The sequence below is a fragment of the Podarcis muralis genome, chromosome 12, assembly GCF_964188315.1.
Source record: "Podarcis muralis chromosome 12, rPodMur119.hap1.1, whole genome shotgun sequence".
NCBI lineage: Eukaryota > Metazoa > Chordata > Lepidosauria > Squamata > Lacertidae > Podarcis > Podarcis muralis.
The window spans coordinates 3,514,607-3,527,838 of record NC_135666.1 but is presented as its reverse complement, the minus strand read 5'-3'; the positions used below and the strand labels follow the sequence as shown (position 1 = coordinate 3,527,838).

The 13,232-nt window shown below is 46.1% G+C and overlaps 1 protein-coding gene across 2 annotated transcripts in view; it reads right to left on the bottom strand.

Annotated features, from left to right (window-relative positions):
• The window catches only part of SMARCC1 (SWI/SNF related BAF chromatin remodeling complex subunit C1), a 94,568-nt gene extending 81,632 nt beyond the window's left edge, over positions 1–12,936 (bottom strand). The window contains exons 1-5 of one of the 2 annotated variants that reach the window (XM_077936627.1): positions 12,491–12,936; positions 7,340–7,459; positions 6,151–6,236; positions 4,478–4,559; positions 2,080–2,172 (exon numbers count right to left, since the gene is read on the bottom strand). In XM_077936627.1, the coding sequence (XP_077792753.1) occupies positions 2,080–2,172; positions 4,478–4,559; positions 6,151–6,236; positions 7,340–7,459; positions 12,491–12,805 (696 nt within the window). In that variant the 5' untranslated portion in view covers positions 12,806–12,936. The remainder of the gene's footprint in view (positions 1–2,079; positions 2,173–4,477; positions 4,560–6,150; positions 6,237–7,339; positions 7,460–12,490) is intronic. The other variant, XM_077936628.1, reaches the window with a different exon arrangement.
• Positions 12,937–13,232: the final 296 nt, after the last annotated feature.

Here is a 13,232-nt window from a genome sequence, read left to right as displayed (position 1 = left end):
TTCTTTTTCAGCGGACTCTTATAAATATTATATCATGTCATCAATAGATAATAAATATAAACCAACTGCATTCTATTAGTATCCTTTAAATCAACTTGACCTGACATTGTTTTGAGCGATGTGGAAACCTTGTGTCTTGCATGTTGTTCTTTCTATACTTAATCAATAAGCCATTTCTTATATTTAATAAAATTTAAGAGCATATTTTCTACCTCTGCCAGGGCCCACTTTAGTGAATGCCATAATTTTAGATTAAGTGGACATGCTGCCACCTGCCCTTAGTGTTAAGACAACTTAACATTAATACGCTGTAATCCACTGCTGATTTCACAAGCTACATAAACACTAAGCTGCTTTTAGCAAGAAGCACAATACACTTAAGTCTATTCTTAGAGACCATTTTGGCTGTGAGTCCTAGAAGACCTGCTCCCTGCCTTGCAGGCCTTTTCCCACCTAGCTTGTGAGGGCGGGACTCTGACTGACCCCAGCTACACAAGCCGAGGCTGCTGAACAGACTCTTGGTCTAGTGTACTGTGTAAAGATTTTGGGGGAAGAGGGATGCTGCTGCTGCTGTTATGTATTTTTATTTTAGATCTTAATGGTTTTTGTGGGAATTGTTCAGCTTGGGTGTGTATTTTTTAATGTTCCATTTATTGTTTAGGATGCTTGATGATTGTCTTCCAAAGCAACTACTCTATTCCCAACTTAAAAATGGAAAGTGAAATGCTGGTGATCAACAAAAGAGGTTTAAAGACGCTCTCAAGGCAAATCTAAAAACTGGGAAACACTGGCCTGCAAGCATTCCAGTTGGAGAACAGCCTTTACCAAAGGTGTCATGGGCTTTGAAAACACTCAAACTCAGGACTAAAGGGAGAAACGTGCTAAGAGGAAGGCACGCTTGGCAAATCCACACCGGGCTCAACTCCTGCCCAGAAACCAATGTCCCCACTGTGGAAGGATGTGTGGATCCAGAATTGGCCTCCACAGTCACTTACGGACTCATTGTTAAAACCGTGTTTATGGAAGACAATCTTACTCGGCTACGAGTGATCGCCAAAGGAAGATTGTTTAGGACGTCTTCTGTTACATTGCAATTACATGTTTTTTCATGTTGTAAGCAGCCTTGAGGATGGTCTGAACTGTGGAAGGGTGACTTACAAATGAAATTACATATGTATGTACCTTTGTATTCTCAGCTTTGCCTTCAACTATTTGGGTGAGAAGTTAATCTCCAATAGGAAAACTGAAGAATGCTCGCATGTTCCCCTCATTTCCTTTTGGAGTGGGGGAGAAGAGGGAGGAAAGAGTCTCTTCCAATTCACACAGCTAATAGAAGTACATCCACTCCCTGGCGTCATTGAGTCAAGGATTGAATCTTGCCATTATGACAAAAAGCTGACCAGTGCTTGTTCCAGGTTTATGAGGCCAGTGGATAAATAACCCCAGGAGCCCCTTTTCAGCTGTGGAGAAGAGCAGAGGCAGCAGTTGAAGTTCTTCCCTAGCTGTTCTCTCAGAGAGGAAGGGCTTAGGAGGAAAGCAGCTCCCACTCTGCAGTCCAGAGCAATGTGGACCCCAGGTTGGAAGGTAGCAAATAATGAAGATATTACTAATAGGCACCTCATACCAAGATTGTAGCCTTACAATCTGACATAATGTTGCACCTGTGAACACGCCTATGATGTCAAAGAGGTTTTCACACGGATAAGATACATGTAAAATGGAAATATTACAGTTATTTTGAAGGTGAGCAGGAAATACATTTTAGTCACTTGACTCAAGTCTACATCACAAGCTGAAGCAAATCACCATCTCCTCCAGAAAGTTCTATTAGCTAGAGCAGACATGGGGAATCTGTGGCCCTGCAAATGTTGCTGAACTACAACTCCCATAATCCTTGGCCATTGGTCATGCTGTCTGGGGTTGATGGGTGTTGGAAGTCCACCAACATCTGGAGGGCCAGTAGTTCTCCAGCCCGGAAATAAGAGTCTGAAATAATTATGTCCCTATGTGCTGAGTCCCTTTGCAATTATGCTAAACAGATCAACATTTGACATGCTAAATGTATGATGTGCCTGATACCTGGTGACGTTTGACAATGTCCTTTAGCTTATTAGCTAACTTCAGTTCAATTTCTGGTACGAGGTAGATGGTTGGTCTGCTCAGACAGTTATTCTGGAAGAGAAAATAAAGGAAAGATCATTTTATTAAAAACAAAAACCAGTAATAAAGAGATTACCGGCACAACTATGGTAATCCATTACACACAACCTGGAAACGGCGGGAGAGAGCTGGAGAGTCTTGCAAGGGGACCATCCCTGGAGCCCAAAGAGGACATCTGTGAGGGCAGAGGAAGCCCCAAAGAGGTGCAGCCGGGCTTTGTTTAGGCTGCTCAGCCTCTGTGCCTAACAGCTGGTGAGAGTGGTAGCAGCAGTAGCTGCTTTCCTGCACATCCTCCAGCTGACTCCAGAGCTTCCATTCTAGTTGTGAATATTTTTGTATACGGTATTCTTTGTCTAGGGATGCGGGTGGCGCTGTGGGTTAAACCACAGAGCCTAGGACTTGCCGATCAGAAGGTCGGCGGTTCGAATCCCCGCAATGGGGTGAGCTCCCGTTGCTCGGTCCCTGCTCCTGCCAACCTAGCAGTTCAAAAGCACGTCAAAGTGCAAGTAGATAAATAGCTACCGCTCTAGTGGGAAGGTAAACGGCGTTTCCGTGTGCTGCTCTGGTTTGCCAGAAGCGGCTTAGTCCTGCTGGCCACATGACCCGGAAGCTGTACGCCGGCTCCCTCGGCCAATAAAGCGAGATGAGACCACAACCCCTGAGTCGGCCACGACTGGACCTAATGGTTAGGGGTCCCTTTACCATTACCTATTCTTTGTCTGGATTGGAGACAGTGTGGCAGAGAGGGCGTTTAAAGGATGCTCCCCACTTATGCGCACAGGTTCTGGAATATAATCTCTGTCTATGTTTGGTGGGGGGGACACCTGCATGCACTATTTGAATAAATACTTCCTGTTTGTATGTTCTGGATCTCTGCCCAGCTTCACCGGAGAACCTCATTTGGTTCCAGTATCACGAGGAGGAGAAAAATTTCTCCATCTACTTTCCCCACACTGTGCTAGTATTCGGCTGTGGCTCAGTGGAGAGAGACACTATAAGCAGCCAAGAGTTCAACTGAGAAATCAAAAGAATCAAGGATCAAGAGCATTAACATGCACCAGGGCTAGTTTATTCCACACTAGGGCTCAGTCCATCACAATTAATATCTCATTATTGCCACAACCAGGAAAGCAACAGTATCTGCCGTGTTTGTTTAGAATTAAATGTATATTTAATGTCAAAATTTATGTTAATAGCAAGCTTCCAGAAACAATACAACCTGTTCAACATGTAGGGTGTTTGGGATTTCCTATGTCTGCAGCAGCAGCCTCCTGTATCATGTGTCAAATCATATATGAAACTGAGGGACTTTTCAAAGCAGTCTCTCATAAGGGATGGGGATCTGCTGTGCCAAGTAAACATCCCACTAGATGTGCTTTATCATGAGGGAATCCAGAGTGGCTGGGGCAACTCAGTCAGATGGGCGGAATATAAATAATAATAAAATAATAATAATAATTGTTGTTGTTTATGATGATGATGATCTCTATGGATCCCAGCCAGTATCTTTTATAAGGCTAATTTCTGCTGGTAGAAATGGAAGTTTTCACATTGCAGAAGCTCTGTCAAGGTGAACTCGAAGACAGCTAAATCTCAGGTATACACGCAAAGTGGTGAATTGAACAGAATACTGCTCTCAGTTCTTAAGCTAAGTTTGTGCGGGTGACATCCCAGCACATGAATGATCATCAAAGCCCAGCAGGTTTGCTGGTGAAGTATCAACAGCCGAAGAGAAAGTGAGCTATAGGATCACCATTTGTGGTTTTCTTTGTCCATGCCTCCTTTGCAGGACAGTTTGAAATGTAACTTATTATTTTGAGGTTCATTTGTGTAGGGTTTTGTTATAACCAAGCAGTACATAAATTGTTTACTAAACTAAGAACTGAATTTTGCAAGCATAATCGAGTGCACTAGCATAGGCACCTAGAGCTGGAACCTCTGCCATATGGCTCCAGGAAAATCATGCTTGCTCTGCTGCAGTATCCCAAACATGACTGATCTGCCTCACAGAGTTATTGTGAAGGTAGGCAAGACTGAAGAACTTTCTGCCAATTAATTGTTCTATAAGTGATAATCCTGCTTTAGAAATTAAAATAATTGCTTCCTTTCCTGAATTCTTAACTACATACACATTTATCCCCTTATCCTCCTGCTAATCTATATTTTTAATGGGACGATATGCCAGCAAGCTACGATGCAATTTTAACATATGTTCACAGGTAGGCCTGTGATCACATTCACAGCAAGCCTTAAAGCTAGAAATAAATTTCCACACAGAAGACCATAAATTAATCATTATTATTAACAGAATTCTTGCCTGCACCAATGTTTTTTCAATATTCATAAACATTTCGACGTTTCGATCCATTCGGGAAGGGTTCTGCAAATCAAATCGGCGCCTGCAACAAAAAATATTTATATAGTACTTAGTATAGCTAAAAACCTTTAGACATGTTTGGGATAATTCAAGACAGCATTGCATGGAATTAGGGCTATACAGCATCTGATACAGTCTTTGATGGTCCTGTGCATGTGATAAGGCAACACCTTGTCCCATCAATTCCATCAGAAGTTCTGTCCATGCATACAGAAACATTTCCTAGAGAGCCTTTAGACTTAGGGCACTCCAAGGAACCACAATTTAATGGAGTGGAGAAAGAGAAAGGAAGATGAGGCCAGGGAAAAAATAAAGGCAGTGAGAACAACCACAATTATCTAGGATTTGGGGGAAGGGAGATACCCCAGAAAAATGCTATGCATCAAAAGGAAAATAAGCAGCCATATAATGGAATTACATGTAGGAATGAAAATCAGGACAGACGAGTAGCAGGTGTCATGTGAGAGGCGGTTCCTAGTCCATTATCCTCACCACAGACCCTATGTGCAACAGGAGAAGCATGTATGCATACAAGTGTTTGGACTAAACTGTTTCCTTTCCTCCTCTTCTCTTCTACAAGCCTTGAAAATATCAAGAGTTGCATCGCTGGCTCAATCCAAAGACTAATCCAGTGTTTTGTTTAAGGATAGCCGCCAGGTAGATTATTTTCAAAGTTACAGAGAAGAATGAGATCTGATGCTCTTGCCCTGTTTGCTCCCGGCATCTGTTTGTTCCTTTATCCTCACTCATCATGAAGTGAATGCCAGAATCTGAAGCACTAACAAGGTCTGAAAGGAAATTTGAGCGGCCAAAGGAAAAACAAGCGACTATTTAAAAAATGTTATGCCACTCTGCTTCAGAAGTTCTCTAATGGCATGTAAAATCACCGGATAGGATCCACAGATAAGCATGGAGCTAGACAGAGGAAGCAAACTTTCCTCTGCCTCCGGAAGTTGCTACAACATGATTCACACACACCCTTGCCCTGGGCATGCCAGATCACCTGATCCCACAGAATCTATAGAACCTCTGTGTCTGTGTGTGTGTGTGTGTGTGTGTGTGTGTTAGGCCTTGGTCCAGTATACCTTAAGGAACGTCTCCACCTCCATCGTTTTGCCCGGACACTGAGGTCCAGCGCCAAGGGCCTTCTGGCGGTTCCCTCACTGCAAGAAGCCAAGTTACAGGGAAGCAAGCAGAGGGCCTTCTCAGTAGTGGCACCTGCCCTGTGGAACACCCTCCCACCAGATGTCAAAGAGAAAAATAAGTACCAAACTTTTAGAAGGCAGCCCTGTTTAGGGAAGCTTTTAATGTTTAATAGGTTATTGTATTTTAGTGTTTTGTTGGAAGCTGCCCAGAGTGGCTGGGGAAGCCTAGCCAGATGGGCGGGGTATAAATAATATATTATATTATTATTATTATTATTATTATTATTATTATTATTATTATTATTATTATTATTATTATGTCAACTTTGCCATGCTTATCTATTACAAAATAACAACATACAGGAAAGAATATAAAGAATTTTCCAATGAAAAACCTGATCTAACTACAAGTTCTTTGAAATAAAGTGCCACATGCTCATACTCAAAGATGAAAAGAAAAAGACTCACCATCCTTGCTCATTTTTGTACTTATATGCAGCACCAAGAATGTGACATAGTGTTCCTCCAGCTTTGAAGTCCATGAAGCACTTTGCCTAAAACAGAGAAAATATCAAGGTGACATTCCTACTCACAGTAACAAAAGCAGAAGCAAGCAGTGAAGCAGCGGAATATTAAACAGTACAAGCCTCCCAAGGAACCAGTTGCAAAAAAAAAAATCACATTATTTGAGCAAAGTATTGGCAGGCTGAAACTTAAAGTACACACACCTCACTGGTCTCCTGTGTCTCCCACCCACCCCCCACAATGTTAGAGATTTCAAGTTACATTTGGGTCCTGCATACTGTCCTTAAAATCTAAAATATTAAACAGTACACTACAGCACTGCAAATCTGTAGTGCAAAAATTGACAGGCCATGTGTTGCACAGAAACAACTCCCAGAGTGTATGTGAACAGTTATCCCTACCTTCCTAATTTATTGGTGCAACCAAGTAGGAGCAAATGATATGAACCCAAACAAAGTCAGGGTCCTAGAGAATTACTCAGCACCAAATCAGGACCCCTTGAGGTCAAGACAGTCCTCTGTGTGTGACTATCCTAGCTATCCCTCTTGTCAGGGGTGTAGTGAAATATTCTACAATAAAATACGTGGTCTCTCAAGTTGCTCCAGTGCTGTGCCCAACAAGCACTACATAAGTAGGGGTAATCAAGACTGATCTATTTAATTTAAATCATAAAGACAAAAAGATCAATTGAAATGCATGCCATCACTGAGTTTGCCATCTTGAAGTTCACAAAAGGAATTGCAACTCAAGATGCTGGCGATTACCTATGAAATCCTAAACGGCTTGGCCCAAGCACATATTTGGGTTCCATCTACTTATGTATTAAAGTCTCAAAACAAAGCCCAGCTCTGATTTAATCCTACAGTATTCTTAGTATATTGAACCCTGCAGGGTTGTTAGCAGATATAACAGCACAAGAATTACGAAGAGTGAAGGCAAAATTTGTCAACTTGTGTTTCTGACACCAAGTGAAACAGGAAGAATCAATCCTTTTGCTTCTGGGTTCAAATACAGCCTCCCACTCTTAAGTGTTGGCAGCTTTTTCAGAAGGCAGCTGTAGACCTATTTACTTTGAAGTATATGGCAAACACAACAGCTGAAGAAACATTACAAGAGCGTTTTAAATACTCACAGGGAACTTTGTAAAGGCAGGATTGGCAACATGTTTTCCGAAGGCATCTTCCTGAAACTGCAGCAGCTGCACCACAAGCCCAGCCAGCGTTTTATTGGTAGGAGCATCTGCTTGAACATACTGGAAAGCAAACATTTCCCAAATCAATCTTTGTCTTTTCACTCATCTGGAAAGTCACTCACAAGCTACAGCAACTTTAACGCCACAAATTCAAGGTTCATTTCTGCCACGTTGGTGACTTTTTAATCCTGACTTTTAACAGTTATTCTGCAACACAAGTTAGTAGCTAGTCAGTCAAAGAGGAGCTGTCATTAGATTTAAATTTGCCAAGTTCATTTAAGCTGCTATTAGTTTTCAATACATTAAATGCAAACCATCACTGGCAAGGCCAGTACTACTCCTGTGTTCAACACTACAGTATACTACTACTACTATTGCTGCTGCTGCTAATACTACTACTACTACTACTACTAATAATAATAATAATAAATTATTTGTACCTCGCTCATCTGAGTGGGTTGCCCCAGCCACTCTGGGCATCTCTCAGGCATTAGTAAAGGTAAAGGGACCCCTGACCATTAGGTCTAGCTGTGACCGACTGTGGGGATGCGGCACTCATCTCACTTTATTGGCCGAGGGAGCCGGCGTACAGCTTCCAGGTCATGTGGCCAGCATGACTAAGCCGCTTCTGGCAAACCAGAGCAGCGCACGGAAACACCGTTTACCTTCCTGCCAGAGCGGTATCTATTTATCTACTTGCACTTTTTTGTGTGCTTTCGAATTGCTAGGTTTGCAGGAGCAGGGAGAGAGCAACGGGAGTTTCGTGGTGATTCGAATCGCCGACCTTCTGATTGGCAAGTCCTAGGCTCTGTGGTTTAACCCACAGCGCCACCCTCGTCCCAGTCTCTCAGGCATTAAAGGGCACCCTATTTATATTGCATGCACTTCTTATAAACAGTGTCCAACAGTGGACAAAGCTGATAACCATTTGCTACCCAAGATTACGTTCACATTTTTGTCCACTGTTCAAATGCATGAGCTTGCACCAGTAAGAGAAATGCACATTAGTATGAACACATTTCACAAATTAAAGTGATCCTCAAAATCCTCTTTCCGTGGAGCCGTAGCTTGACACCCCGTCTTCATACCCAATTGCAACAAAGTCTGTGTATTGACATTTGTTCACCAGTATCCTGAACTGCCGTTGCCTCTCTCACATCTCTTTCCTCTGTCATCTCGATTGTCAAATTTCAAAGCGGTCACTTCCTTTTAACAGCAACCCAGTTTTTTCACTTACGCTGTAAACCACCATGTGCACTGACGGATGTGTAAAAGAAATGGTATTTCACAGGAATTTTGAAAGTTTGGTCTAGGTAGGCATTGCTTATGGTCCCCCGCTGAGCCTTAACCCTCCCCACATATCTAGTCTAGTATTATCACAGGCAATGTGGAATAATCACACACAGGTGAGTGGGCACTGGGCTGCCATCTGCTGGAGACAAAGAAGTATTGTATTTTTTTCTATCATGGGCATGAAGGAAGCCAAGCGAAGTGCCACCTTCACTGAATCTCTCTGGTATCTCCCTGAATTTCTGAGCTAGGAACAAAGGGAAATTCCCTCCTCTGCATAGAAGCAAAGTCCGTCTTACTAGTCTCCTTTTTCCTTCATAAAAAGAGTTCAGCCTCTGCCAACCACTTTATGAGGAAAAATAAAACTGCAGGTTAGTAATTTCTGTGGGCTTATTGGCAAGGCTCCCTGAGCCCTTTGGCAAGAGATGGAGAAGTGTATGACACCTGACACTGTGCAGCACTTCAGAGACAAAGCACTTGGGAGTTCTCAGTGATTCTGAGTGCCTCTTTGATCCCAGGTAAAAGCTGGGGTGTGATTTGTGCCTGGTATGTTTATACTGCAAGCATCTCCTAGCCTGATATCCCCTGGCATTAATTATTTACTTTACAACACTGTTATTCACTTGAATGTTATCTGCTGCCTGGTGTTTTGTTAGAGGTGGACCAGGGGAGTTAAGTGTCGAAGACAGGGAAGGTGAAAGAGACTGCCATCTTTCTGATGACAGGAGCTGGGTGGCTGTCTCAGGACTTCACAGCATCCATGTCAACCATGGGGCTGTCTTGGTACTCTAATGACATGTGTGCATTGAAGCAGCAGAACTGACAGCAAGCGCACAGGTGGCATCAACCTTCGACTCTAAATGAACATGGGTGAGAATGCACTACTACACTAACCATGTGGCAGTGATAGCAACAAAGAAAGCTTGCTTCTCTGTCATTGCTGAGTTTGCAAACAGCCATTGAGCAGAGCTTTTCTGAGTGATGAATGCCCTTTTGACATTTGGCCCATGAAGCACTGTTCTGAAATCTTTAGCAGCCTCCTCTAAGTTGTGCTGTCCTAACGATAAAGGGGCTCAGATTTGGACAAAGTTGGACACCACAGTTACAGCACAGTTACTCCAGCAGAGTTCTCCAGAGCACTACCTGTTCAATCTATACAGCATCAGTTCCGGTTTTAGCCAGGGGGTGAGGACTACTGCAGCCAGGTTATACCGAACCAGGAATGGCCGCAGTTGGTGAACCAGTAGATGTTAGAAATACCACTGATGCTACTTTGCCTTCCACACAAAGAGAAATCTGGGACTACTCCCAAGGTATGCACCTGGCCGCTTCAAGGGGGTTGCAACTCCGTGCAGAACTGGCCTCTTACCCAATTCCTGGACATAAGAGCTACAAAGACACAGCATCTGTTTTGTTGGGATTCAACTTCAGTTTTCTGGCCCCCAACCAAAGCATTTCTACCTCAAAGCAGTTATACATCCTTAACTGATTAGGGGAGAAACAGGAGCTGGGTGTCAACCGCATACTAAAGACTCTATTCCAACCCTACCCAGATAACCATACAGCTGTTAAAAAGCATTGGGGTCAAGAAGGAGCCCCAGAACCACATAGCCGGCTTGCTATGGGCTCACACAGCAGTCCCCCTCTGCCACTCTCTGGAAACTGCCATATGGATAAGACAGAACAGAACCACCATATCACTCTGCCTTCAACACACAACCAGCAGTGCCACTCCAGATGAATACCACGGAGAACAGTATCAAAAGCCACTGAGAGAAAAACCAAGAGGGTCAATCCTCTCCCAGCACAGGTCATCAACCAAGGCTTCTTCAATGGCAAAATTAGGCCTGAAACAAGACTGAAATGGGTCCAGCAAATCTGCTTCTTCCAACCATGCATGGAGCTGGATGGCAACCATCCTCCCAAGCTCCATCCTCAAAAAGGGAATAATAAAGCCATCACATATCTCTGGGTCTAGGGAAACATGTAGTTTTAATTCTGTATATATGCCCTGGGTTCCTGCATTGATAGTACTTATTTCCTCATCTATTACATTCATGCTTTTAAAGAACACTTCCAACAGTTTCATTCGCTAACCTCTGAGACTTCAATAATGCTTTTTACTGCTATGTTAATAACGTTTTAACTGTCTCAGAGATTATATGCTGCTATGAACGTTATCCCTTTTACTATGCCAAGACATCTCGTAAAAAGGGGAAACAAGCCCATATTTAAAGTTCCACATGGTACGTAATTGCTTGGCTACACACAGAGGACCTTGGACAACTTCACGGTTTCATCACCACCTCAGAAATTAATGCAAAGACAGCTTCAGCTAGACTTAAATGAAACGGATGGCCCTGTCAGCTCACACATCTAGGCCCATAAGTCCTCTTAGGACAAAAGACCACACTGAGCATGTGCCCCAGGGACCTTTACAAATGGACAACCCCCCCCCCATTTTGTTCCATCACACATTATCCCTCTGACCTTATAGCCCACCCTGCAGAAAAGCTGAAAATAAAGAACAACAGCAACCTGATATTTGAAGCAGGAACAGCTTTAACATAACAAGCCCCACAACTGCAGGGTGAAGAGGCAGCTGGCCCTTTGTTAGTTCTTCCCAGGGAAAGCAAAGACCTTGCCTCTCCCGCACAGAGCCCGCCCCCTTCGCTTCACACAAGAGCTCCCATTCAACTGGAAAAGGCTATCCTCTTTCTCCTAAACCCAGGTAGGTAACAGGACACCCTGACCAAGTCTGAACCAATTTGCCACTCCCCTTTTAAACTACCATTCTCAGGAGACAAGGAGCCTAGGTCCCTGCCCCCAACTATTCCCAGGATTACACTCCATTCAGTTCCTTTCTCTCTTAAGCCACACACACCCCTTCTATCTATTTATCTATCTATCTATCTATCTATCTATCTATCTATTTATTTATTTATTGAATTTGCATGCCACCCTTCATTTGCAGGTCTCAGGGAAGCTCACAGCATAAAAACACAAGATAAAAAAATACAAAATTTATAATGAAAACAAGAACAAACCAATGACCCTTCTCCCCTCCACTACTCATTCTGTATGTAAACATCTACATACACAAGATAAACACAAACCACATGACCCGAAAAGGGTCACCCTTCCGCCTGCCAACAATTCAGCACCTGTTTATTGCAAAATGCAACCTGCACAAGCGTGTTTACATGCACCCCATTAGTCCCAAAGGAAGTCGGCTGGCTGAAGCCCTGCTGATCCACCCCTCAAATACTCTTTATAATGGGAAACAACCCTCCAGAGAGGACGCCCATCCCTCACACCCCCAGTGTTGCCCACCAAGTTGCTCTTCATTCCCTCGCCTACACCTGGCCCCCTTTGAGTCCCCACCCGGCTTCCCTCCTCCTCGTTCTGCGCACCCTTACTCGGGAGTAAACCCCGCTGACTTCTGCAGCACTTCAAAGGGCACCCCCGCCCCCGCCGCGCCAGATCACCTCCCGTCTTGGGGTTTGTTTTGTTTTTGGCACTGGAGTCGCCTCCCTTTGTCATGCCCCCCTCTCCGCCAGCCCCGCCAGAGGGAGGCTCCCTCGGGCAAGGGTCCGGTGCCAGGCTGGGGAGGGGGAGGGGGCGGCTTCCCCCCTGAGGCCCCGCCCTCCCTCCCTCCCTCGCCGAGGGAAGGAAAGGGGCCCGTGAGGGAGAGAGGGAGGGGAGGCGGCGGGGCCCCCTGAGGGGAAGAAGGCGAGGCCTCTTTCTCCTCAGGCGACGCCGCCGCCGCCGGGGCCGGGGCCTGGTCCTGGGCCTCCTCACCTTCTTGCAGTGCTTGCCGAGCCAGGCCCGCGCGGCGTCCAGCTGAGAGACGGTGTCGGGGCTCTCCCAGAACTTCCCCGAGGGGCCGCCGTCCTTGCGCCGCGACGCCGACAACGGGGCGGCGGAGGAGACCCCCGAGCCGGGCGCGCCCCCCGCCGCCGCAGACCCCAGGACGCCGCCGCCGCCGCCGCCTGCAGGCACGGCTGCTGCTGAGGCGGCCGCCGCCGCCGCCATTGTCCTTCCCGGCCTTCCGCGCCTCCTCCGCCGCCACCGCCGCCGGGGCCCGACGCCTCCCACTCTCTTGGCCCCGCGCATGCGCAGAGCCCGCGGGACGCCGCGGCGGCGGCTGCCACACCGCCGCCACTCTCCCGCGCGCACGCGCAGCGGACCAGCCTCCCACTCGCTCTTGCCTCACGCGGCGCGCGGGACGCCGGCTCCTCGCGCTGGCTCAGGAGGCGGGAGTGCTGGCCGGGCGCATGCGCACCTAGGGCCGTTTCTACGGCCGCCCCCTCTTGCGACGCCCTCTCCGCGCAGGCGCCAGGTGGGGGCGGGCCACGCCTCCTGGAGGATGTGCGCATGGGCGAGGCTGGAGCGCTTTTTCCCACTCCCTCTCTGCGCAGGCGTGCCGGGAAAAGCTGTGCGCCTGCGCGCTGAGCGGCCCTTGTTCTGGTCGCTGCTGGGCGGAGCAGCGTGGCGGGAGCTGGAGCAGCAGGCGGGCAAAGCCTCGCTGGCAGGGAAAGCC